Source organism: Scleropages formosus, chromosome 1 (genome assembly GCF_900964775.1).
Source record: "Scleropages formosus chromosome 1, fSclFor1.1, whole genome shotgun sequence".
NCBI classification, from domain to species: Eukaryota; Metazoa; Chordata; class Actinopteri; order Osteoglossiformes; family Osteoglossidae; genus Scleropages; species Scleropages formosus.
The window spans coordinates 15,694,108-15,721,394 of NC_041806.1; the positions used below are offsets into that span (position 1 = coordinate 15,694,108).

The 27,287-nt window shown below is 43.6% G+C and overlaps 1 protein-coding gene across 4 annotated transcripts in view; it reads left to right on the plus strand.

The window, feature by feature from the left end:
* The window catches only part of phkb (phosphorylase kinase, beta), a 67,895-nt gene that overhangs the window by 32,827 nt on the left and 7,781 nt on the right, over nucleotides 1-27,287 (plus strand). For all 4 annotated transcript variants that reach the window (XM_018758147.2, XM_018758146.2, XM_018758148.2 and 1 more), the window contains 16 exons: nucleotides 1,242-1,305; nucleotides 4,199-4,294; nucleotides 4,750-4,947; nucleotides 8,366-8,423; nucleotides 9,022-9,099; nucleotides 9,264-9,422; nucleotides 9,789-9,883; nucleotides 20,925-20,980; nucleotides 21,380-21,473; nucleotides 23,686-23,769; nucleotides 23,865-23,969; nucleotides 24,450-24,532; nucleotides 25,007-25,097; nucleotides 25,575-25,636; nucleotides 25,936-26,098; nucleotides 26,744-26,825. In XM_018758147.2, the coding sequence (XP_018613663.1) occupies nucleotides 1,242-1,305; nucleotides 4,199-4,294; nucleotides 4,750-4,947; nucleotides 8,366-8,423; nucleotides 9,022-9,099; nucleotides 9,264-9,422; nucleotides 9,789-9,883; nucleotides 20,925-20,980; nucleotides 21,380-21,473; nucleotides 23,686-23,769; nucleotides 23,865-23,969; nucleotides 24,450-24,532; nucleotides 25,007-25,097; nucleotides 25,575-25,636; nucleotides 25,936-26,098; nucleotides 26,744-26,825 (1,568 nt within the window). The remainder of the gene's footprint in view (nucleotides 1-1,241; nucleotides 1,306-4,198; nucleotides 4,295-4,749; nucleotides 4,948-8,365; nucleotides 8,424-9,021; nucleotides 9,100-9,263; nucleotides 9,423-9,788; nucleotides 9,884-20,924; nucleotides 20,981-21,379; nucleotides 21,474-23,685; nucleotides 23,770-23,864; nucleotides 23,970-24,449; nucleotides 24,533-25,006; nucleotides 25,098-25,574; nucleotides 25,637-25,935; nucleotides 26,099-26,743; nucleotides 26,826-27,287) is intronic.

Genomic DNA, 27,287 nt, shown 5'->3' on the forward strand with positions numbered 1-27,287 from the left:
GTGAAGTTGTACATTAGACAGTAGTGTCTCTGTGCTCCCGTTGCCTGTCCCACCACCATCCACATCTCTCTATTTGTCTCGATCAGCTCCATGCTGTTTGCTGCAAGCCGCATCCGTCTTTTATATTCCTCTCATGTAGCGGTAGATCGGGGCAACTGAGAACGAAATAGAAAGTGCCCATGAGTTCACCTCCACACGCTCCGAATGGATGGTAGTGTAGAACAGAGTCTCCCCCCCACCCCCTGTCTGCAGTGGATTTCACATGGGGAACATGTCAGAGGGAAAGGTTGAATCTTCATGGCCGGGGAGTTGTTTTACCAGGGTCTAAACCGCATCTCATGTTTGAGTGTGTGTACAGTATGTAGGCTGGTACACAGCTGTAAGGTTCTCCTCCATGCCTTGCAGTCTGATGGCAGTTTGCATGTTCTCCAGCTTCTCCATGTACCCCTCCTTTGGACTCTCCACATGCCTTGGATCCAGACACGCAGTCACACACAACGTGTTTCCCGTGCCCTTTTCACATGTGCCGTCTCTGCATTTTGTGCACATTGGCTTCTCGGTTTATAAGCACATTTGTAAGCCAAAGGCTGTTCGTGTCTCATTTTGTTCATAACTTCAAATTCATTTTATCCCCTGAAGTCACAATCAATAAAAGGCTGATACTGTGTCACATAGTAACTGATTAATTTTGCAGACATCCCTCAATTTATTTACAGGCTAGGTTCTGTAAAAATCTGGTTTATAGCTGTAATCAATAAGAATGTCTCAATGCCTGTAATGTTTTTATTAACTGCAAAATATGTTAAAATTACATTAAAATGACTTAAGATAAAATTGTGCAGTCTAAATAAACTCCTGTTCAATGCTTATGGTTGAATGAATAAACGCGCAACGATCCTCGTCTTGTTGCTGCGCTCAGGAACTCTGGATAAGAGCTGTAAACACTGTAGAAGTGAGTTGAATGGAGTCAGTCCCACGGTCCTGTTCTGTTTGGGTGTTCTTTACTGCCACCTATCGACTGGGTTATTAAATGCAGGTCACATTCTGTGCTTTGTAAGCAGAAATAAAAAGAAATAGATCCGTGCCAAAAACGAAGTTACATATAAAAGAAATGGGAAGTGTTCGTACCTTCAAAAATGACTAACTCGGCTATTTGTGACACAAGAAGCTAGTGTAAAGATGTGGTACTGGGACTCATACCCTCCATGGTACATGCTGTTCTTGATTTTGTTGTATTACAGCTCAGTTGGCCTTGCCAAGGCGGCCCTCGAAGCCATCAACGGGTTCAACCTGTTTGGAAATCAGGTACTTTCTTCACGCTCCTCTTCCTCAGCTTCATCGCTGCCATACCTCCATGTACTCCCACCTGCTTTAATAAGCCTCCCTCCAAACGGAGGGGTTCACCGGGTACATTTGGCATGTTTAGTTTAATCCTGCATATATGAGTTAATTCACCTTGTTTTTGTGCCATTATCTCTGCCTTTATTATGACTGCGGCATTCTAAACAGACCCACCGTAATCCTGAACTGCACTCTCAGTCGCGACAGAGAGATAAACATCATGAGTTTGTGCTATTATGAACTTTTTTTTTACTATATGTATTTAAATGTCGTATTACACTGGTATACAAGATCATCATTTTTTGCTGTTTGGTTTCCGTGCCTGCTTTTCACACGCAGCATAAAAAACAAATGACTCCAGCCTTTTCTTACTGGTGCGGTGAGCACCACACTGAAGGTGCATCAGATTTCCTTTTAGCATTTCCCTCTCCAGCCTTGCGCCCTGTGTTGCTGGGTTAGGCTCTGGCTCGCCGCGACCCCGCTTGGGACAAGCGGTTTCAGACGTGTGTGTGTGTGTGTGTGTGTGTGTGTGTGTGAGAGAGAGAGAGATTCCTTTTAGCATGTCCATAAAATGGTAAAACACAGGTTGAATGTAATTCAGTCTGAAACTGAAACTGTTTGTCTGAAACACCATACAAATTTAACTGTCTCGTCATTTTTATGCATTGTGGTCTGTAATTAAATTATATTTAACTTTTTAATAATGCATTTTCCTTGCTGTAGAAAAATATCATACAGTTATGGCAAAGTGAATGTGACACACGGTCAACTGTGGTGCACATTACCAACCGTGCCATTTTTGGACCATGTTTGCTAATGCTCACTTTAGGGACCACAGTCATTAGTAAATAGTATTTGTTAATGCCCATGCCTATGACTGCACGTTATTTTCGTTTTTTTGAAATTAATTTTGCAATTCCAGCCGTTATTTTTAGGGCGTAATGTGTTATTTCAACAAATTTACACAAAAATACCTGTCTGTGTCCCAACTGTTTAACTAAAACAGTACCAGTCAGGATGGGGCATAACCCCCACTTGCAGGTGTTCGGTCCCAAACTCTAGTGTTACTTGGGGAATACTGTATTTACATGTTCTAAGACAAAGTCTCCCAGAGAGGGGTTGTAAAAGTGCTGAAAAGCGCAGAGTGACAGGGCTCCAGGAGGCCCAGCAGAGCCGTCATCGAGTCTGCGCAGTGACTCGGCTCACAGTTGATCAGCTGCAGAGCCAGACGGGTTTTCCAGCTCTTGGTCCAGCCATTATTGTGTTTAGGGATTGTTCCGGAATTCACGCTGACAGCTGGCATGTGACTTCCTGGTGCTGGGCAGTACCCAGTTGGCCCCGTTCTCGTGTTTACTCGCTGATAACGAAATGTCCCAATCGGGGGCGCAGGGCTGCCCTCCGTCTGTTGGCCTGCATTTCACCCTCTCCTGGACTTCCGCACACTGTCGTAAAGAACATTCCAGACTGTGGGCAGAGACGGAGTTGGGCTTTTAATTCCTTGGCCCCAGTTTCGAAGGGCTGTAAATGTGGCATGGTGAATGTCCAGCTTGGGTCGCTCATGATGTGTTGTGTGGGCACACTACAGCACTGACCTCCCCCTAATTGGACCGGATTCTGCCCATCCGTGGTTTATAACCCAGGACCAATGATCAGAGCTTTCGACACGGATGTTGGCCCATGCACGAAGTCACGCAGCCAATGTACTGTTGTTGCTGGATGCTGGAGTGGCCCCTCGCTGTTTGCACTCCGGTTGGAAACGCTCTGGTCTTTGGCCCTTTTTCACGGGAGTAATACTAGTTGTAACGTGTGCTTCGAGTAACAAAGAATAATAATTATGGTCTGTCATTAACATCGCGTCCGAGCGGGCCATCACCGGGCCGAGCAAAAGCTGCATACTTTGTCGAGCATCCACGTTCCAGTTGACCCGTAGCCATGGCAACATAAATAGTGCATTCTGCTCAGGTTCTGTAAGTGGCGGGGAAGCTGTGTGGTCTTAGTCCGGTTAAGCCCAGCGGTTGTTTCTCAAAGATCTGACAGGATCACGTATCGATATGTATGGAAGCCAGATTGCCGCGTTCGCTTTCGTTTGACACGCTGAGAACAGATGCGTGAAATGAATTAATGGGGAAAATTCTGGTCAGCATGCTTGTCTTTTTATAAAATGCGAAAGATGTGTACCGTTTATTTTCTACAAATATAAATTGTTAACGTGCCCTGGAGGGAGGCAGCCAGTTGGCTCTGGAACCCTAGAGATGTTTTGCTCCCCTCCTGCTTTTTCTCCACAGTTGACTTGAGCTGTATGTGATTATTACCAGTACCGCCTGCATGTTACTCTGTTTTTGCTTCACTCTCTGTTAACCACATGCACTGTGGGAACGTTGAGGAAACGGTACACAAATATAGACTTGAATTCCAGTGTGGTTGAAGTCCATTTAGAATGTTCCTGAATGCGCTTCTTTCTGCTGACTGTATGACTTCAGCATTTGGATATCAATAACAATAAAACAGAACCTCCCACCACAAGCTGCCAGTCTCCTTTTTCATCTCTACTGTAATGTCAGCCTTTTAATGTGGAGGTAGCAGGTGACACTCAAGGGACCTGGGTTCGAACCCCACTCTACTTGCATTAGCCTTGATCAAGGTATTTACCTTGATCAATTGATACAGTAAAAATTACCCTGATACATGACGGGGTAAATCACTGTAAGCAGCTTTGGAGGAAAGTGTCAGATGAACGAATAAGTACGTAGTCTTGAGTTGTCCTATCCTGTTGAGTTGGGTCACTTTTCACAATGGCTGTCATGGAACTCTTCAAAGTTAAGATGATGAATAATTTTCTGTGTTTTTCTGTCGCCAGGGCTGCTCCTGGTCAGTCATCTTTGTGGACCTTGATGCCCACAACAGGAACCGGCAGACACTGTGCTCACTGCTTCCCAGGGAATCCCGATCGCATGTAAGGGGCTGCAAGGGGTCAACTGACTTCAGGTGTCTTGTCATTCGCACTTGCACTCACACCCAAGGACATCGCTGTCTTTTAGGGCTGACGCCATGCGACAGCGCGTCAAGACGCGATAAACCCACCCGCGGTCTGTCAGGAAAAGCTGAATGACTTTAATTAGGGAGGATTAAATGAGTTAATTACAAAGAAATTTCCTCCAGACGAAATTAAAGGCTGGAGGAAGCGAGAAAACTCAGTTGTGTAATTCATGCTTTTAACTTTCTCCATTATTTATGAATCTGTGACTAATACAGCAATAAATGTCTCAGTTGAATGTCTCGAAGCGCCTCCGGACAAAGAGGTTATGCGCCTCCTTGTTTGTTCTAAGCTCCAAATATTTCAGTCTGAGCCAAGGTGGGGTGGAGGATAGGGGGTGGCTTGGGTTTAGTGTAACTCCCGTTCTCCCCAAGAACACGGACGCCGCCCTGCTGCCCTGCATCAGCTACCCAGCATTTGCCGTGGATGACGATGCCCTCTACAGCCAGACATTGGACAAGGTGGTGCGCAAGCTGCGCGGGAAATACGGCTTCAAGCGCTTCCTGCGGGATGGATACCGCACAGCCAACGAGGACAAGAACCGGCGATTCTACAAGACTGCTGAAATGAAGGTACCATTGTGCCATCGTGTATTCGCACCCGCACACTGCCCACGATAGTCCAAGTGAAGTGGAATTAAACCGTTGGCCCATAGCACAATGATAGGATCCTGTGAAAAGCGAGGCCTTCCTTGTTTAAATTCCTCCAGTTTGCAGGTTCTGCCGCACGCCTGCGGTTATTTAATCCCATCTGCCCTCGGCGCTTTTGCGAGATATAAACTTCATGCAGTACATGCCGAGATTTAATTTGGAAAAAGAGCAGCTACTTAGCACTTGGCAAATCATCACATTAGCTATGGCTTCGACCTCACGGGATTAATGAGCTCTGATTCAATATGGGGCGCGAAAAAAAGCCTCTTGCTGCTAGTGCACATTTGTTAAATAACCGGGGACATTGTGGTCTTTTACATATTTCAAGGAGATGGGAGAGAAACTCCGACAGGTGAGCAAGACCGGCTCTTTACACCCTTGGGTGAAATGGATGTTCCCCCATAATGGATCTTGCGGTTTCAGAACATCTCTGGCATGTAAATGGATATAAATTGATGCTTCATATAAAACCCTTCGGTAATATGTTTGAGTTGGCGCCTCGGCATGGGGTTGGGTGCCTTGGCTGTCGACGGCAACCTGTGTTAGATTACCTCCTTTAGAGATGGTAATAATGGGCAGCCACACATGTCCATTACGGCTCATTTGAATCGTCATACATTAGAGAATTGGAGCTGGAATGCTGGTAGTTTCATTCCAAGTGTGCTGCCACATCAGTGAATGACTGCTTGTCGGTAATTCAGCCCCAGCATGTGCTCTGGCCCAGAAATTCATCAGTTTTATGAGAGCTGGATCGGCTCAGAAAGGCACTTATTGTTGTTCCCTTCAGCATGGTATTTGAACACAAATACTACGGTAGGTTCCCTACTGTATGAACAGGTGAAATTACACAAGTTTACCTTCTGAGTAGTTTGGATAAGAACCTCTGCTGAGCGGTATTCTATAAATCCTTATCTGTCTTCAACGCCCAGGGGATCAGCGATTCTGCACTTCATCACTTCGCTGCTTTTAAGTGCTGTCGCTGCACTGCGATAACAACCATTCAGTCAGTTTTTTTAACCGGTCAGCCCGTCTGTGTTGCAGTAGACAGGATGGGGCAGGAATATGATTTTACTTATTCATTTGTGTTTTTATTTATTTGGCAATGAGTTGATGGAACCAAGTGGATCATTTGCTTGTACAAATACTGTCCTGCAGATTGCTTAGGTAGGTAGGGGCCCTTAAGCTGAAGTTCTGTTTAAATTTCCCTGTGATTGAAGGCCACTCCCACTGCACCAAGCCACTCCCACTTCTATCATCCTCATCGCACCTGGTCACTCTCTCCACACTGGGCCACTCCCACTACACTGGACCACCTCCAACAGCACCAAACCACTCTGTGGACTGTGTGCCACTCCTACAGACTCAGGTCCCTCCAGTAACACATGTCCAATCCCACTGTTCTAGGCCACTTCTACTACTCTTAGCCACTCCCACTACTCTTAGTGATTCCCACTGCACTGGTCTATCCCTCAAAGGGTCTCTCCAGTCATTTTCAGTCCCTCCCACTGTCTTGAGATACTGGGCCTTGCCCACAAAAATATTCGTCTCCCGCAGCTGTCACCATGCCGACTACCTAATTTAAGAGGTATCTGCTCAAAGGGGAGGGTCTACAGTTTGATCTCATGCATGATTCATCCTCAGCACAGGAGTACGTAGATTATGAGCCAGCAATGTAGCATTGTGGGATATGGGCCACTGAAAAGAAAAGCTTTTATAGACACAACGTGTCACTTTTATCACACCATAATCGCTCACTTATCTTTTATGGCTTCAGGAAACGGTTATCCCAGATCGGCAGGGATGATTGCAAGCTACTAATTGAATTTTGGGGGGGACACCGTGACAGAAACAGCACACACTGCTGTACCAGTGCGATGTGTTGAACAGGCATCTTGGGGATGCGGGGGACACTACAGTGCAAAGGAGCCCCAAGGGATCAATTCTCCAGCATGTTTTTCCAGTGTTGTTCCTGAATTTATGATTATGAATAATTATTCACAGGTACTGAATATGAGCATTCTACCATGTAGCTCTTTGTGCACCGTGTGAATTGTTTCACACACGACCTTCTGTCTGGAATTTGAGCCCTAAACATGGGCAAGCAGATCAGTGGAGCAGTTCATCCTTTACATATCTAGTAGCTGAAGTACATTTCTCTCTCTCTCTTTGGAGAAATGTTGTGGTCTGATGTCACTCGGAAAACTCACAATGTGTATTTACACAAACACACACATATTGTCTGAAACCGCTTGTCCCAAGCGGGGTCGCGGTGAACCGGAGCCTAACCTGGCAACACAGGGCGTAGGGCTGGGGAGGGGGGACACACCCAGGACAGGACGCAAGTCCATTGCAAGGCACCCCAAGCAGGACTCGAACCCCAGACCTACAAGAGAGCAGGACCCAGTCAAACCCACTGCGCCCCCCGTATACGTTTACATGTATTTAATTTATTATTTAGCTGACACTTTTCTACAACTTCACATTTTGTTGCATACTGTTATTTATTATTATTATTTATACACCAGGGTAATTTTTTATGTATTGACTTCACCACTTGCTACCCCTTAGTCCTGCAGTAATGACAATAACTAATTTATGTAGAGTTTTTTTACACCAAAATAAAAAAATATACAGTTCAGTCAGAAAACCTGTAAGCTTTTTTGAACCTGTATAGCAATGAGGTATATAAAATTTTCAGACTTTGTGTTGCTATATTGGATTAGTTCAGCATATTTATCGGCCGGTAGTATTGATGGAAACTGTAATATTCTTGACTCATTCGTTACTTCAGTGTTTTTTTTTTTTTTTGAAAACAGCCATTTTTCTGTCATAGTCACCAGTAAAGTGGAGGTAAATTAGTTCTGGTTGATTCTGTTTGAGAGCAAATATGAAAGCTTGTATAGTTATGGTAATAACTGTAATATATGTACAAAAAAAACTGCAGGCTTTTGAATTTTTCGTGTGTACAGCCTCAGAAGAACGTTTCCCTGATATTGCAGTTGTTCACTTTACATCATAAACTGTACCTTTTCAGCAAACTCTTGGGTGAACTTATCATTCTGCACCTTACCACGGTAATAGGACTGGATGTTTTGTCAAAGAAAGTCCTTCAATGGTGCAACAGTGTGGAACTGAACTCAGTCTTTTAGATCTCTGTCTGTTTATTTAACCACCATGTCACTGTCTTACCATGGTTTTTTATTGCCAAAAGCAAATTAGTTATTCATTTATGGGAAATGAAGAGATGAATATAGTACCAAACGGCGCACTGGTTGTTGTTATTGCTGTTGTCGTTGTTCTGAGCTCAGAAAGTTCAACTTTCTCACTTTTCTTTTGCCAGCTCTTTGATGGCATTGAGTGCGAGTTCCCAATGTTTTACATCTTCATGATGATCGACGGTAAGAACTTTTTCTTTGTTCCTTTGGGTGCACTAATCACCTTGTTATTTTAAATATAAACTCTTCATTTAAAAGCAAAGCACTGCTTAATTGATACAGTCAGCTTCTCTGAATGTTTGTGTGAATATCTGCTGTGTGGATTGTGTGTGTGTTCTGCGATGAACATATGGTGCAGCAGGTGGTGCAGCGGTTAGAGCTGTTGCCTTTTACTCAAAGGAGCCAGGTTTGAATCCCACCTCCTGCTGCAGTACCCTTGATCAAGGTACTCACCCTCAATTGATACAGTAAAAATTACCCCACTGTATTACTAGGTAAATAATTGTAAGGTACTTACCTTTATTCATTTAGTGGATTTTTTTCTCCGCAGCAACTTACAACGTTAAGCCACTTGTAGTGATTTACCCATTTATACAGCTGCATATTTTCATTTACTGGAGCAAATTAGAATACCTTGCTGAAGGACACTGCAGCAGGAGGTGGGATTTGAACCTGTGACCTTCAAATCCAAAGGTAGCAACACTCACCACTGTGCTACTAGCAGTCACAACATTGAATGGGCTGTACAAGTAAGTGTATGTGGGTTTGGTCTGTGTTCCAGGTGTGTTCCGGGGGAATTCAGGCCAAGTCAAGGAGTATCAGGAATTGCTACAGGCGACTGTGTTCCAGACCTACGACGGTGTGCAAGTTTGATATTCTTTGTTTGTGTCTTTTGAGTTTGTTGGAGTTTGTCAGGTGATGCGGGGGGTCTTATTTTCGAAGACGATCCTTACAAAAGCTGATTGGGATTCGCCTGCGGGTTGAAGCTCAGAGCAACCTCTTCCCATCTGGTTGTTCCTGTAGGCCACACGGTCGTGCCAAAGTACTACTATGTGCCAGCGGACTTTGTGGAAGCGGAGCAGAAGCGGCCCGGCAGTCAGAAGCGTTTCCCCAGCAACTCCGGCCATGACGGAAAGCTCTTCCTGTGGGGGCAGGCGCTGTACAACATCGCCATGCTGCTGGGTCAGCACACTCGCTCCACCTGAACGTCACCTGTCTGCTCTTGAAGGCTCATCATCATCACCTCTTTTTAGTCTGCTGTCGTCCCATTGCGGTTAATGGCTCGTGTGTCTGGTTTCCAGTCTCTTCACCCAGACACCGCTCATTGATTTTAATGGATTTTGACCATATTGTGGCCACACCGCTATAGTCACACTATGGTTTTTTAAGGATTTCTAACTCGTTACAATTCGTAACAGTCAGCAGCTATAGCGACATTAATCGGGAAAAACCCGATGTCTTCTAGGAAATACAGTTTTGTCAACTGACGGTGCAGGTGAATGAAAACAACAGAGTGCTTATGTTTAATTTAGCGCATCTCTTTTCCAGTGGATGGCTTGATTAGCCCCAAGGACATCGACCCCATCCACCGCTATGTGCCTCCTCAAGAGCAGAGGAATGTCAGCATGCGCTACTCCAACCAGGTGGGTGTGCAACAGTGATCAAACTTTCAGACCTGTACATTTATGTTTATGCATTTTGTAGGCTGTTTGTTTTACAAAATTTAGAACTCAAAACCCTTTATTACCAGGATATAGCATACCCGAATTGGTTGTGGTTTGGTGCTGAACATAAAATAAGACATTTAATTTATTAATTTAGCTGATGCTTTTCACCAAAGTGACTTACAATGTTAAAGTTATAATTACAAGCTTACAGTTATTTATCCATTTATCAGCTCGGTAATTTTACTGGCACAGTTTAGGGTAAGTACCTTTGGGTAAGTAACAACACTATACAAACCATAAAAAGTGTCAACAAAATACAAAGCAGTCGCCACGTGCAAGTAATGTGCAAATAATATAGGATATATGTATGTATGTAGAATATTTTCCTATGTATGTACATTACCGTTCAAAAGTTTTGAATCACCCAGAGATTTTCATGTTTTTCAAAGAAGTGATACTTTTTTATCAAGGTACCACTAAATCTGATTTAAAAATACAGCCAAGACATCATTACCAGTGTTGCAAATGGTTTTTACTGCTTGAAATGACTGAGTTCTAATTTATTATTCACATGTGACGGCATAGCCCCATTTTCAGCAATATGCTCCAGTGTCCTAATTTTAAACCCAGAATGGCCCTAGTGGTAGAGAAACCTTTATAATTGCGCTACGACGGCTAAAACCAATTCTTGTGTTCAAAAAAGTAAGTAAATCATCTTTCCTTGAGTTGTAAGGTACTGGCATTCCTAAAGTTCATTTCTGGGTTCAAAAATGGCCAAAACGAAACAGCTTTTTGAAGAAACATTTCAGTCCATTGTTGTTTCACGAAATGGAGGTTATTTCATGCGTCAGATTGTCAAGAAACTGAAGATTTTGTACAAAGGTGTCCACTACTGTCTCAAGAGAAGAGGGCAAACTGGATCTGAACTGGGTAGAAAAAGAAGCGGAAGGTCCAGATGCACAACTGCAAAAGAGAATAAGTACATCAGAGTCTGTAGTTTGAGAAACAGACACCTTACAGGCCATCAGTGTTCAGCTTCCTTAAATAGTACATGCCAAATACCAGTGTCATCTGCAACAATGAGAAGACGACTCTGCATGCTGGCTTTAAAAAAAACCATATCTGAAACCAGCAAATAAAAAGTTTAAAATGGCCAAAAGAGCACAGACATTGTGCAGTGGATGACTGGAAAGGAGTATTATGGAAGAATGCATCAGATCCAGATTATTCCACCTCATCAGGGCCAAAATCAAGAGCACTTGTTCCCATGTGAGCAGGGCCACCAAGCATTTATTCATATTGCCGTTGCATATGGTCCATGGGTGTTTTTCAGGACCTAAGGATATAAATGCATTATAGTCACTTGAGACGTGCTTGAGACGTGGACCCATTGCAAAGCAGATTCATTGCTGACTGACTCTTCAAAATGTATTTAATGAACAAAACAACGAGCGACACTTTTGAGGAACTGCCTCAAGTTTTTGTGCTTTTGATAGCAAGGAAGCACAGCCGTTGGGAATTGGACACAAATGAACCCAGAACATCTTTTGTTTTCGTTTATAAACATCCTCACGTCAGAGTTCTTAGTCATTTGAAACCCGAGTGGCGTTTGAACGGTCGCCGAATTCTTGTTTGGCCCTGATGATTGATTTCTATTTTTTCCCCTGAGTGCAATTTCCTTTAGAAAGATTGTCCTCATTATTTCAGTTCTCTGAGGGACCACTTCAGACTTTAGAAAAAAAAAAAATCATTGTTTGATTTTTTTTTTTTTTTTTTTTTTTTAAATTTTTTTATTTTTAAACCCCCTTAAAAATAATCATAGTCAAAATAAAATACCAGGAAAGAACATTTTTTGCCATTTTTATCATTATTATTCCTTTATCTATTTATTTATGTGCTTTTATCCAAAGCAGCACACAAAGCTTTTATTGTTAGCCGTTTTTAAAGCTCTGCATTTTACTGGAAAAGTTTCTAAGTACATTTTATAAGGACACAAGATATAAACTTTTTTTGGCAGCTCTAATAACCACCACTAACTGCCTGATGAATCAATAGAAGAAACTTAATATGCAGAAATGTAGTATTCTCAGTGCTGAGGGTTTGGCAAAAATGCAGTATATTAATGGATGTTAAATGCAGATTAGATATGCTTAAAAAGGAAGGAAATGATAAAGACTTTGTGTGTACAACTTTGTATTTTCATTGCATCAAAGCAAAACTCAGCCTTGGGTAATTCATTTTAAATTTAAACCCATAAGCAGAAAAGTAGTTCTTCTAACATGTTGAAATGAATTGGTGTGTATCAAAGAATATTTGCAGCCTAATAGTGAAAGTGTGGTAAAATGATCTCCATGTGTCCCTCAGAGCTCCTGAATCTCTCCCACATTCTGGAAAGCTTTCAAACCCATCTCTTTCAAAACCACTTCTTTCCTGATCTCCTGACTGCTGCAGAAATGAGTCCAACACCATCTGCTATGATTATCTATGTATTTGCTATTTGAATGCCATTTCTGTAGGAGCTACTGGAGGGATGTGAACCAGTAACATGGTGATGTCAGACACACAAGCTGTGTGTCCATAATCCTGTGTCTGCATCTAAGCTCTTCATCTGCTGTTGATGCACTTGCGTTTATTCCTTTTACACTTTGGTGAAAGTTAATTGAAGAACAAATGTAAATTTAGTCTCTAGTCTCCTCCCCCTGTTGTACCCTTTGAGCAAAGATACCCTTTGGTCCCTGTTCAACACCCTCACTCTGTTCCTCTCTTCATCTCCTTGGTTGATTTACTGTTGCTCAAAGATTTATCATGACTGTTGTGGGCAGTTATTGCTTATCATTTTTCATTTTCACCTTAAGTGAGTGGTGACTTTGAGATGTTGGCACCTGCCACATAGTGCTCTCTTGTCACACCTGTGATCGATGGTGCGTGACCCTGCTTGAGGTGGAACTGTGCATCCTTTTACTCTCTCGCATTTTACGGGGTTTTCTCAAACCTGCGCCACAGTGGCGCTAATGCATTTTGTGTTTTTGGCTTACATTCAGCTGCTGCTTTATTTCTGCCCGAGTCATCAGTACAAGAGGTTCACTTGCTGTCCAACACACAAATATCGAGTGTTTGAAAGCCCTTCTCTTTGAACGATGAAGACCTTCCAAAAACGGATGGAATCTTAATCACAGCCAAACATCAACATAATGCTTCTCCTGTCTCTGCCAAAAATGGAGAAAAACAGTGTTGCTTCTGGTGCTACAAGTGTGCCGCACTCCAGGTGACTCCATGGGAGGCAGGTTTGACGTAACCTGTGGGACCACCTCACTGTTTTGGATGTGATCACCGCTGTAAAGAGCAGTGCTTGTCACTTTGGGATTAACAGAGTTCTGGCTCGTACCATGAGGTGGTTTTGGATCACATTTGAAACCTCTGCTACTCGAGTGATGCTTTCAGAGATGGGATGAATACTTGGATCCTGCAGGTGTTTATTTCGAAACTTTTACTCTCAATCATTACATGTCTGATGCTTTTTTTCCAAGGCAATTTACAGTGTGAGGTTTTCACATTAAGCTACTTACTGCACCTGAGTCCACAAAACATCTGAGTAATTATTGTTAATCTCACACATTTTTTCAAAAGTAACTGTTTGGTTTGTCCACAAAGGTACTTGCATTGATTTACCCATTTTTACTGAGGAGTATTTTTTTTACTGTATGAGTTCAGGATAAATACCTTGATCAAGGGTAGTACAGCTAGAGGTGAGATTTGTATCTAGCTCCTTCAAGTGCAATGTGATACCTCTAACCACTACACTGCAGACAGCTCCAGCATGGTGAAATTGTGGTAATCCCAGAGTGTAGCTGAGGATAAGTACCTCTGTTTCGCAGTCTGTGAAAGCACTCAAGTATAATACAATAGCTTCCAGGTGCCCACAGATATGGCAGCAGAATTCCTCCTAATAACTTAGCTCTCTCAGTTCTTTTTGTGTGGCGAACAGACAGGATGCTTCCTCCGTGTTCTTCTGGATTCCTCGTCTCATGGAATGCTAGCGGCTGTTTGCAGTGGCGAATCAGAAGAGATTTCCCTAATGCGACTTGAACAGCGGGTGAAGATTCAGAAAATGAAAATAATAAAATGTAAAGGTTTTTTTTTTTTTAAAAAAAAATATTTTTTAAATCCCCTGTGCTCCTCTTTATTGTAATTCTGAACTGTGAGAGCTCCAGATGGCCAAACTCCCCGATCCGAGCCATCCGTTTTTACCCTGCTGCGCCTGGGCTGGAGCAGCTCATCAGGCACACAGCACACGGCACTAGCTGTGAGCAGTCTTCCCTCCGATGCATGAAGGGTTTTAATACAGAGGAGAAAATTAGCTGCTGTTGTCTTCGAACTTGAACTTAATGGAATTTCTCTGTTGTTATAGCTGCTGGGTCCAGGCTAAGAAGACAGCTTATTTTGATTTTTCTAATTATTAATCTGAGGCTTTACTTCGAGGAGACTGACAATGTTAGATTTGCACACTAAGCTTCTTACACTGATTTACTAATTTATAGAGCAGGGTCATTTTTACTGTATTAAATCAGACTGAGTACCTTGATCAAGGGAACTTGAGCAAGGGCTGGGTCTCAAACCCCTACTGATTGCGAGTCGACGGCTCTAACCGCTATGTTACTTACTGCCCCTCACTAAAGGCTGGAATTTCTAGTTCCTTATAATGTGAAAATGTGCTGTTTTTGTACCATATTATAACCCCTAACTACTTTATTCCAGTATTTGCTTTAGTTGGTCTAGAGCTCAGCGTGTCACAGGGAGACATTCCGCTTCTGGGTTCAAGGCCACTGCTGAGTCAGTGAGGCGGTGCTTAAATCGTCTTTCAGCTAGGAGGAATTTTCATAAGTTGTACAAGGGGAAAGGCTTTCAATTAGTGTCTGCAAATATTTCATTAATGTAACAAATAACCCCGCCGTATTCAGAAAAACCTTTCCATATTTCTTCAGTTGTCACTTGCATCTTTCCTTCTTCTCAGAGCGTTTGTTTGTTTGAAACCCGGTGGCGCTGCGATGACACGGAAGAGTTTGTCTGAGGGCAGCAGTAACCCAAGTGCTCTTTGCTCCGACAAAAAAAGCCTTGCTTTCGGGAACACGGCCTGCCTTCATGAGCGTTTGGGCCGCATGCCTTTGCCGCTGGCACCATCGAAGTCCTAAGGGGTGCTAGATCTCGACGGCTCCCTTTGTCTGTGTTGCAAATGACTGAGAAAGACAGTTCTCTCAGTCTTTTATGTGTTAACATGGCCCGGCAGCTTGCTAGCGGCAGGTGGGAAGGGATTAACCCTGTTTGGGATATTACTGACAGGCCGCTCAAATGAACTTACTCAGCTCCCTTGTTTGGCATGATTTTGGTCTCCTGTCATAAGTCCTGGATCACTGAAAGTTTTTTTTTTTCGAGGACAGACATGCAGCCCATAGGCCCGTGTCTTCCCACCATTTTTGTCTTACAACTGTGACCTGCATCACACCGCTCAGTATTTGACATATGACATTAATACTGTAATTCTTGAACATCAGAGGTTGATCTCCATGAGCTTTTCGTTGCCCATCGCACCTTTTGTTTCCCGACTCACTTGAGTTTCACTGAGAATATAATGCAGCAGGTCTTACAATCTCAGGCTTGTTATAACTCATCACAACACAAATAGATTTTTCTCTTGAAATAGGTGGTCGGACCAACTTCAGACCTCGGTATAATAACGCAGAGTATATAATATAAAAAGAAATCTATTACAGAAGATCGATACATCCTGGCGTGTTGGAAGACACATTGAATGGGAGGCAAGGTGCAAACCATCACGTAGTTATCATCACAAGGCATTTTCAGAACAGCTTTTGTTTACATTTTTACAGAATAATACTTTTTTTCTGTGTTAGCTTATATAATTGTTGAACTGTCCTTGCTGGAATTTTCAAGATGTTGCTGAAAAAAGAACCACAAAGCAGTCATCAGACTGGCATCATCACATTATGAACCAGCCAGAGGGGACACCCAGGTTCATCACCTGTAACTCTGTGGTTGCTGGTTGTTCAGACAGCTCAACCATCCCTTAATTTATCTGCTATGGCATGATGGCACAGCGAGTAGCGCTGCTGTCTCACAGCGCCTGGGTGGTGTGAGTGGATGTGAGCTCGATCCCCGCTCATGTCTCTTGTCGAGTTTGTATGTTCTTCCCATGTCTGCGTGGGTTTCCTCCCACAATCCAAAGACATGCTGTTCAGGTTCCCCCATAGTGTGTGAGTGACAGAGAAAATGTGTTCCACTGGTGTATGGATGAGTGACCCATTGTAAGTAGTGTATCTAACAGTGTAAGCCACCTTTGTGAATAAGGTCTGTGGGCTGATAACACTACATAGAGTTCGTTTGAAGTTTCTTTGGAGAAAAGTGTCTGCTAAATAAAGTAATGTTAATGATACTGACCAATGCCTTTGTCCAAAGTGACTTCATTTTTTATACTGTTTCACACTGATTTGTTCATTCATACAGCAGAATAATTTTTTACTGAATCAGATCAGGATGAGTACCTTGATAAAGGGTAGTACAGCAGGAGGTGAGATTTGAACCAAAGTCCTGATTGCAAAGCAATTGCTCTAACTGCCGCTTTGTCATTAATTTGTTAGTGTGCTCTTTGTAGCTGTTGCAGCTCTTGGGAAAGGAAGGAATCCTTGTGTGTGTTCTGTACGTGTCGGTTTTACAGCAAGTCCACCATTACGTTGCAGTTTGAGGGGTGGAAGAATGCAAAGATAACTCAATGGTTGTTCTTGTCATTTTTCAAATATTATTGCACTAGTTGTATCAGTAGCAGTATGTTGGTACTGGTAAATATATTTGTTCCACAGAAAACATCCCAGGCTGTCTGGTATTCTCAGTGCGATCTTGATCTCTTCCATCCTAGGTCACTGGGAAGAAGCTCTTGAGTTGGCGATCTTCATTTTTCCTGTTGTTTTTTTTTTTTTTTTTTTTTTTTTTAGCAGCTTGCAGTTTTTATTGGGCTCTGGGTCTTTGTATGTCTTTTTTGAACTTACTTCCTCAGTGTGGGTATTTGTTTTTCTTTATGGTGATTTCTTGTACACTAGTGACAGTGGGAGCACCCACAGAAGCGACTGGAAATGGGTCCCATGAGGGTACCTGAAGCATTGTACAGTTATTCATTTAGCTAATATTTTTTACCAAAGTCAGGGGACGCGGTGGCGTGGCAGGTTTGGCCAGTGCCCGCTGTGTGGTGGGTCTGGGGTCCAAGCCCTGCTTGGGGTGCCATACGGGGGGACTGGCGTCCCGGCGTCCCGTCCAGGGTGTGTCCCCTCCCCCTTTGGCTTTGCACCCTGTGTTGCTGGGTCGACTTCGGCTTGCCGTGACCCCGCCTGGGACAAGCGGTTATAGACGTTGGTTGGTTGAATTTTTAATTTTTTTTTAAAGTCACTAACAATTGTGAGCTCCTTCCAAGGATGAGCATTTTATTATGTTAGTCTGACCCTTTTCTCCAAGGTGACTTACACTTTAAGGTTTATACACTAAGCTATTTAGTAATTTACTCATTTATACAGCTGGGTAATTTGTATTGTATCAGTTCAGGTTAAGTGCCTCAATCAAGATGCTGGTTTTTTCTGCTGGTTCACAGTGTCTGCAGGGTGCTTCATAATCCCTGTCACTCTGAGCAGGAGACGAGTTTCGACAATGCGATGCTCAGTTTGGGTGGCAAAATACAAACTATCGTCTGGCAAACGTACCATTTATGTGCGAGGTTGCGATGCGGTTGAGGTGCTCAGTGAGCCTTTTCTCCACACCAGCCGCTGTGTCTGAGCTCCATTCCCTTGCGTTTGATTTATAAGAATGAAACGGAACCGGAATCAAATTCATGCAAATCAGTCATCCGGGGCTCCTGACTAAGCCTGTCTTGTGAGTGGGTGCTATTTTGTTATCCTTTGGAGCGATTTAATTTGGAGGAACGCGAGCCGTTCCAAATGCAAATTGCTTGTGTGAGTGGGAGTATTGCAGCGCAGGAAATATTTTTGGTCGCAATTTATTATTCCTCTGAACAGCAGAACCTGGCCCTGGGGCATCCTTGCATAAATGCACAGCCCCATTTCGTGTTTGATTTTGTAAGTGCCAGAGCTGTCTTGCATTTACGACTGTCATTGTTTCACACACGGTGGAGTGGTTGTCTGTCAGACAGGGTCAGGTGTGATGACATCTTCACACTCATGCTGCAGGAATCGGTACGGAGAAGGAAGCCGAAGGACACTGTCCTTAGTGTCTAACCAGCAGAATTCCTTTGGCCTCTTCTCTCTCGTATGCTTTTTAACTGCCACCCTATAGCATGTAGCTACAAGATGCAATCAAAAAACGCAGTTAATGTACTTTTAAAAAATGTATTAGATATAGTTTGGTTTTTTTTTTTTTTTAAAAAGAAAAAAGACCCCCCCCCCCCTTGGCTACTCACACATTTATTCTAAAAATCCTGCCGTTTTTGGAAGCAGCTCTATGAATCGTCTGCCGTTAGCACCCTCAGATGCTCTGTGTCTGTGTTCTTGGATTTCCAGAACTGACTCAAAACGGTTTTCTTTTATCATCATTTTAATTTTGAGGAACAGCCAGAAGTCGCAGGGTGTTGACTCAGGCGAGTTTGGAGGGTCTGGGCATGCAGTAATGGTTTTACCAGCCAAAAAGTGGCAGAAAACAAGAGACCTGTGATGAAAAAGGCTGCCAAAGTGGAAAAATGGATGCATTTTGCATCATGAGAAAGGCGGAAAACACATTCAGATAACCTTGATCAAGACTAACATAGCGAACAGATTGAGGTTAACCTTGTGGCGCAAGCATAAACCAAAGACCAAATTTTTTGATCCCAACCCTGTATACTGTGTATGTAAGTGCCCCTTTTCAATTTCAAGTTCAAGTGGGTTTTTATTGTCATTCCTCTATATAGCTTGTATATGGCGATTTCTCTGCGACCATGGTGCAACAAAGAACAGTACGCAAGTCTACATAAACTGCAAATACACAACAGTGTGAGATGAGTGCAAGACCGGAATTTCTTGGAAAAATTCAGTATTTTCTTCTCAAATGGGATGTTTGTCCCTCAATCATACCCCCTAGGGTTGTTACCGTAGAGCCAATCCCTCCATCTGCTCTGGCCTGTGAGTCCAGCATCAGGTGCCCGGCCTCGTCAATGCCTGGCCACAGCTCCAGGCTGCTTGAACACATTCGCTTTTCCATTCTCTTGGCACAAGTTGCAAAGAAACTCGATTGGAGTCCTCCCACAGCCTTCCCAGAGTCCTCAGCGTTGCTGCAAACCCTCTGGAGAGCTGGCGGTGCCTGCGGTCTGTTGGAAACAAACCTGCTACACTTCAAGACAGTCTTATGCCATGCTAGTTCCTGTGAGAAAAATGGTCTGCTAACCCCTTACCCTCTGTATAACAATGAAGATAATCACAGAAATAATTATAAAAATAATAATGATAGACCACATTTACTTATTTAGCAGATGCTTTTCTCTAAAGTGTTCGGCTGACACCTTTCTCCAAGGTGACTTGCAGCATTAGACATTACATACACTGTGCACAGGTCTATACAGCACAGTAGTTTATTGCAACCAACCTGAAACATATCTTTGGACCGTGGAGGAAACCAGAGCATCTAGAGGAAACCCACTGAAATACAGGGATTCAAAAAAAAAAAAGAAACATTTTTTTTAAAAAAACAAACATGGAAACCTTGCACAGATTGAACCAGTGTCCAGTTTCTCTGCACAGGAGCTGTTCAGGATAAGTGCGTGCATGCATGCGTGCGTGCTATGGAGTAAACTCTGTTTTGCAGTCATATGTTTCTGCCACTGATTTCCACACCATGGTCTGAGACATCTTCTTCGCAGTTAATCAGCAGAGAGGCGTTTAAGTAGCCCCTCCAGCCCCCTCCTGAAATAAGCACTGCTGATTGGTAATAAGGAGGGTGGTAAATTTCATCGAAATAGAATCACTGTCCCCCCCGCTTGTTGTCTGGGTTCCCAGCATGCAGAATTAACAAGAGCGTCAGATCCGATAGAAAGCCGTCACGTCGCCTTAGAAGACCCTGTCCGCCTTTTGTCAGTGTTCTAATCGGTGCCAGAGCCCAAGGTCTTTGCTGTTCACTTTTAGAATTGTTCCTTAGCGAGAGGACACTTGTTTTTTTTGTGCCCACAATTAGACCATGTTGCTGTTCCGTGTACCGCCGTGCTAATGCGTTCACCACCTCTTCCCTCTCCTGTATCGAAGGTTTAGGAAGAACTTTGATTTTTTTTTTGCTTGTGCGGAAAACCTGCTAATTGTATATGTTGTGGAAGTCTGCTATGTGAACATGTTCATTTTCATTTCGTGTGTGTGTGTGTGTGTGTGTGTGTGTGTGTGTGTGTGTGTGGTGACCATGAATGCAAACACCACATTAGGTTTGTATAATTTTTTTTCCCCTCTTGTACTGCAGCCCTCAGATTAATACCATCTGTCAATGCCATTTGAAACACTTGTATATTAACTCTTAGACTGCCTTCAAGAAACATCTGCACAAAGAGCTATAGAGAAAATGAGTCAGGTGGTGCTGAGTGCCATCTCCTGACATTGCACCACCTACCCCCACCTGGTTCTCTACCCCAAACCTTACACTCTGCTACTGCTACCTCCATTTAGCCAGTATGGGAATCACTCCAGAGTCCATTCTGCCAACTTCAATCCCACGCGGCACACTCATCAACAAGGGCCCTGTGGATAATAGCTGCTCTTTTACCTGCTGTGCCTAGGGATGTTAACAAGAGGCTGGCTTTAAGAATGTGTTGGGGAAGGGGTTTTCTTGGGGGCTAAGGAGGGGGGGAGTTATCCTCAGAATTTTCTACAATGTCAGTTCCATTTCTGATGCAGACCATTCGGCTTGAGCAGCGCCCCACCGTAATTAGAACTGCGACGAGACAGTCCTGGTGAGCCAGCTCTGACCAGTTTTGTCCTTCTCTCTTTTCCAGGGTCCCATAGAAAATGATGTGGTGACCCATGTAGCCTTGATTGCTGAGAGTCAGAGGTGGGTAATCTCGATGAATGGTGTAATCACAGTAACATATGTATACTTGTAGAGTGGCATTATTTTTTTATGAAAAAGTCAGTGAATGGTAAGTTATTGTCATATTGCACTTCGTATCGAGAGAATAGTACAGGTCAGAAACAGTGGCTAAATAAAACTGACAAGTAGTTTCAAATCAACAGCATTACAGTGCTAACTGGAAAGCGCTCTAAAGAGACACTAAAATGGAGTGGGTTATTGAGCATCTGCTTTGTTAAATTTCTTAAGACTTCACATGTGTCTGGGCAAGGTGCTGATGGGTGGGGACATGTGGGAGTGGAAGGTGTGGGGCTCTCAGGGTTAGAGGAGGAGGGCAAGGGCATATGTCGCTGCTCACCCGCACCATGGTGTTTACCTCAGGCTACAGGTGTTCCTCAACACATACGGCATCCAGACCCAGACCCCACAGCAGGTGGAACCTATCCAGATCTGGCCCCAGAAGGAGCTGGTGAAGGTAAATGAATGTTTTGCTAAATCAGCTAACACGGCATCAGTCAAGCAGCAAGTTAAATTTGTTTATCTGACACTTTTCTCCAAGGCAACTTACAATGCTAAGCTACCTACACTGATTTATCCATTTGAACAGCTGGGTAATTTTTGTTGCATCAATTCAGGGTAGTACAACTAGAACTGGGATTCAAACTCAGGTTCTTTGAGTAGAAGGCAGCAGCTCTTACCACTTTGCCACTTGCCGGCCTCATGCACTGTTTAGGGCTCCCCCCAGTGCTTTGTCGACAAATTATTCTGCCAAGATGAAATATTCTCTCGCGAGGCCAACAAATTATTAAAAATGTCTCGGGCTGAGCCTGCTGTTAATGAAGTGAAGTCAGTGACCTTAAAATCACGGTTTTATTGCTGCTTTAAAGTAAATAAGGTTTTTGGCCGAATCTCGGGTGCTACAGACTAGTGAGTTAAAGAGGATGCCTGCTGTTCCTGTTAAAGACCCTTTAACTGTAATTCCTCTTAACTGGAGCAGCTGTGCTTGTTGTAATGACATCAGATCAGCCTCGGGGGGGGGGGCAGGCTTCTGAGATGAACCCTGTTTACCTGATGACAGGTGACATGCTTTTGAGGCCTCGTCGCAAGTTCATTCCTCTGGGGACGCCATGTGCGGCTATGAAAAGCGACTCGCTGGATCGCTCAGGTGTTATTTTCACGATCCATTTCAGCTGTAAATGATTTTAAATTAGACCAAACACCAGAGAGAGAGTCCACACATTTGATGGTTCACTGGATTCACAAGGCTGTTTGTTTAACTGCATGCCTGGAGCACGACACTGCCGTTTCTTCTTACGCAACTTATGCATTGTTATTGTTTTACTTTTTTATTTTTACATTTGGCCACTGTTTAATTGTGTAACTTTTCTCTTTGGAGCACGATGGTGCAGCCGGTAGCGTTGGCCCCTCACCTCACCTAGGCTCTGGGTTCGGATGTGGGTTTGAATCCGGCTCAGTTTGTGTGGAGTTTGTATGTTCTCCCCATCTTTCTTTGGATGTTCTGCTGGGGCTCTGTTTTCCTCCCACGGTCCAAAGACATGTTTCATGTTAACTGGTGACTCTAAATTGTCTGTAGTGTGTGTAAGTGAGATTTCCCTACAGATGGGTGGGCATTGCTGGCATTGCATCCAGTGTATACCTTACACCCTCTGCCTCTGTGAAAGGCTCTGGACCACCATCATCCTGCACTGGACAAGCAGTTATTAATGATGTGTGGGTGAAATTTCATCTATATCACATCATGTGGGCAAAAGGGGGAAAGAACTAAGTTAGTTAGCTGTTAATTTCCCACAGTACACAACAGTACAGACTCAGTACTGCTAATGATGGTGTGCAGAAAGTGGCGTATGTTAATTATAATTACTTTTTGTTTTAAGCACTAATTTACTGGAAGGTCACAAAGCTCCCCTCTCTAAGTCTTAGTCCTCATTGGGATTCATAGTAAAGTGGGAATTATTTAAAGGAATAGTGTAAAACTGGCCTGTACCTCTCTCCCTTCAGATACTTGACATCGCTACAGGCAGTGTAAGCTGCTGTGAAATTTAATTACATTTTAATGTTTTTCCAACAGATACGGACAATTTTTTTTATTGTTACGTGACCGTCAGATTAAGTACGTCTCGCTGTTTATCTTGGAAATTGAAGAGAACTAAGGCGCCATCTAATGCTCATGTGGATGAACTGGAATTCTGCCTGAACTAAGCAGAGAAACTGCACACATAACAAGCTTTTGTGAAGGCTTTCTTTGGATCTTCTGGACATTTAAGAAAGGAGGGAAAGGCAGGAGGTTTAACTGGACCTTTGTGCTAAATTAGAAAGGGGACTTTTGAGATTTTGAGCTTAAAGTGCAGTCGATGAATTCAGAGTTACTCTGGCTGGCAAGCTGTGAGTTTTCTGTCATTGCAGATCTTTCAGAAAGAATATTCATAATACTTGTTTCTTGGATGTTTTCTCTTCCCTCCCTTGGTGCAGCACTGCAACATGAGATCAGAGACACTGCCTTCGTACTGTCCGTGATCGTAGTGGCCATTACAGCATTTTGAATTCATCCTGGAGACACCAACCCACCGAGACCTTCCACCACCTCCCAATTCCTGTCGTGCTTCTCCGGAGGGTACAGAGTTCCATCTCGTGTGTCATGCTGCCGTGTTTCTTGTTTCCCCCTGTAGGCATACCGTTTCCTGGCGGTCAATGAGAAGCTAGGTCTGAGCGGTCGCCCTGAGAGGCCTGTAGGCTGCATTGGGACCTGCAAGGTGAGCACTGTTCCACCCAGGTCTCGTTCCACTGCCTTTCTCTGCCCTGCTCGTACTGCAGCTTAAACTTGTAGTGACTTTGCTTTCCTTCACAGATCTATCGAATTCTGGGGAAGACGGTCGTGTGCTACCCCATCGTCTTTGACCTCAGTGACTTCTACCTATCCCAGGATGTCATGCTGCTGATTGATGACATCAGGGTGAGCTGGGAGAAGCACACAGCTACTTGCTTGGCCAAAGGAAAGGGAAGGCGGCCGTGCACATTGCAACTTGTAACTTCAGTGAATTGTGCACATGCAGTCGACTGAATTTCTGAGGCTATGATATTTGATCCCCGTGAACCTCTTCAGGAGGTTTCCCTGTACCTGAGAATTTGCTTGATGCCTTTCCGTCCAAAGCTCAGCTCAGTTGCCCCGCAGTGTTTTTCACTGAATGTAATATAATATACATAACCAGTAAAACATCATATTGCAGAACGGCAGTACTGATCTGATGTTATTAGAAGATGGTTTAAAGTGTTACTCATTTTGTGTGTGTGTGAGAAATAGAGTGAGATAAGTGCTCTGCTCCAAGGTCCTGCTCTTCCAGTTCTTCGACTGTGTCCTGAATGCAGAGCCCAGTTCTTCACCCCCCTCCCAGTCACTGGCCTCTTTCATGTGTCCCTCTTGGTCTTTTAACAGAATGCCCTGCAGTTCATCAAACACTGCTGGAAGATGCCTGGAAGACCCTTGTTCCTGGTCCTCATCAGAGAAGACAACATCAAGTAAGAGCACATGTGTTGTTTCACTGGAGTGATGGTATAGAATTCACCATTGTTAACCCCTTTTTAGTTCATACAGGCTGAGACAAGGAATGTATAGTTCCGTTGTATGATCAGTTCTTTCGAATCCTTTCAACTTCCCATTTATATAGATACAGTTGATTTTCATATTGGTAAAATGTTTGTCAGTACGCTGGAGAGGTTTCCATAGAAACAGAACAGAGAGCAGACTGAAAACGTGTGAAGGTGTTTGTGTGAAAAAAACATTATTGGACACTTGTCCTGACAGCCCGCTATAAAAAAGCTGTTCCTGTTTTCTCTGTCTGGGCAGATTGTTTTTACAGCTTTCATGTATTAGTACTTTATCACTTTTAAATATCTCCTGAAGACTGTGTCTATGTGTACATAATAAATGCTGGATAAGCATATTGTGGTAGAATGAATATTGTACATGTTGTGAACCTGTTTGTCCCTTAGGGGGAGCCGTTTCACCCCCGTCCTCGATATGCTGGCATCGTTCAAGAAGGGGAACGTCGGGGGAGTGAAGGTCCACGTGGACAGACTTCAGGTGCCACGCACATCCACGTTTACCTGCATAGCGACCTGAAAAGGTCTAGGGTGTCGGCCGATGCCCAGGTTAACAATGTGCCAAGTCAACGCCCGTTAGGGCAAATCACATTCAATTGTACTAAATCAATCGGTCGTGTTGAAAGAGTGCAGCGTTTGAGCCAAATTCCCGGTTTCTACCTTCTATCGCCTTTATTTGAGCTGTGCCTCGAGGAGCCGTGTTTGTTTTCCCATTTAGGCTGAACGAGTACGAAATAAACCATTTAACAGAATTACTTTCTTTTTATTTCTCTTATTCTCTCGCAGTCGCTGTGTTGTTAAATGAAGCGTTTCAGCATGTCAGTACAGACACATCAAGCTCGCCACTCTCATCTTGACTGAAATATGAAACATAATTGAAGTATCAAATGTAGTTTTGCTAATGGTCGTGAGCACGTGTTTGAGGGCTTTTGATGTAACCTTGGTGTAAATGTTCCAGACGCTGATATCAGGAGCAGTTGTGGAACAACTTGACTTTCTCCGCATAAATGAAGCTGACAAGTGAGGATAGATTTTTTTTTTTTTTTTTTTTTTTTTAAATTTTATTTATTTTGCCCTCTCAGTAGAGAAAAGCAGTCCTTGTGGCACGCTGTCCCCTTGGGTGGCTTTTTCAAATATTTTCTGTTAGTTTTATACAAACTAGCAAAATTATCCGTGTATCCTTTCAATAACTTTCCACTGTGTTCCGTGCTGATGTATTGTAACTTAATACATACTGTATATCATACCAATGACTTTTTATATGTTTGTCCTGTGCTCCACTGCGGTGTGTTAATTTGTTTATTCTGTTTTGCTCCCAGAATACCCGAGTTTAAGAGTTTCGAGGAACTCGAGTTGCCCAAGGACTCCAAGGTGAAGCGGCAGATGAGCACACCCAACCTCTCCGACCTGGAGCAGCAGCCCGAGATTGACATCGACGAGTGGACCAGGAAGTCCAGCACTGAGATTCTTCAGAAGTTCCACGTGAGCTCACCAAGTGGCCTGGCACCGCATGCATCACCGTTCCTCTCATGTCCCGTCGCTGGTTAAGTGGGAAACCCACAGTCTGTGCTCTTCTTACGTGGTTTATATCGTGTGATGTCAAATGTCAGTGACTTCATTGGCCCTCATAATATGATGATAATAATGTCATAATTGAGTTTTTTAAGGTTTATCGTCATTTCAGTAAACACAGGTGTACAGCACAAATGAAGTATGGTTTGCGCAAGTTCATGTGTCACGAAAAATGACATTTGCATTCCTAAAGCACTCACAATCCGCACATGTATGTAGACATGTATTATAAGGACACAGTCCAAATACCAACATGATGATCGTACAAACCAGTCACTGATCTTTGAGGTAGCAGTAAATAATACATGGTGCAGGTGTAGTGCTTGGTAGAAATGTGGTATGAATAGTATTAAGATATTGGCGAAGTATGGTTTTTAAAGTCTCAGTGCGAGCAAATTAATGCTCGTTTTAAAAAAGAAATAGTGCTCCCTCTGAAGGGTGTAGTGGTGCGTGTGGGTGGAGTCTGAGCGCTGCTGCAAATTTCCAGCCAATGAGCACGGCCACTGATAACTGTGCCCCGCCCACCAATCTCACATGTGCTCATGTAATCTCCAGGACTGCGACTGTCTGGCCACTCAGGCACAACTCGCCAGCATCCTGCAGAGGAAAGAGGGGCCAGAGTTCCTCGCCAGAGACGGTGGGTGCCGGTAAAAGAAATTCAAGTGAACCTGGTTTTGGTCTCTCATTGACTCAGCCTCAGGGTGACCACAGTGACTGTGAGATTTTTTTACCCACTCATCTATTTATAAGGCTTAAAGCATCAGCATCCATGCATCCCATACCTGTAACTGCTTGTTCAGTGCAGGGTCGTGGTGGTTTGGAGCCTATCCTAGAAACATGGTTTGTGAGGCAGGGCATGCAATCACACACACTTATTCAGTCACACATACAGTACATACGCAAAGGGAAGTATAGAGTGACCAGGTCGCTTGGAACTTGTGTCTTTGGACCGTGGGAGGAAACCACAGCACCTAGAGGAAACCCATGCAAGCATGAACATGAACATGTAAAGCCTGAACTGGGTCTGAAGCACTGTGTCTCCTCGGGATGTGACCCTAATGTAGTGGAAGCTATATAAAGTTGTGGATTGGATTGAAAG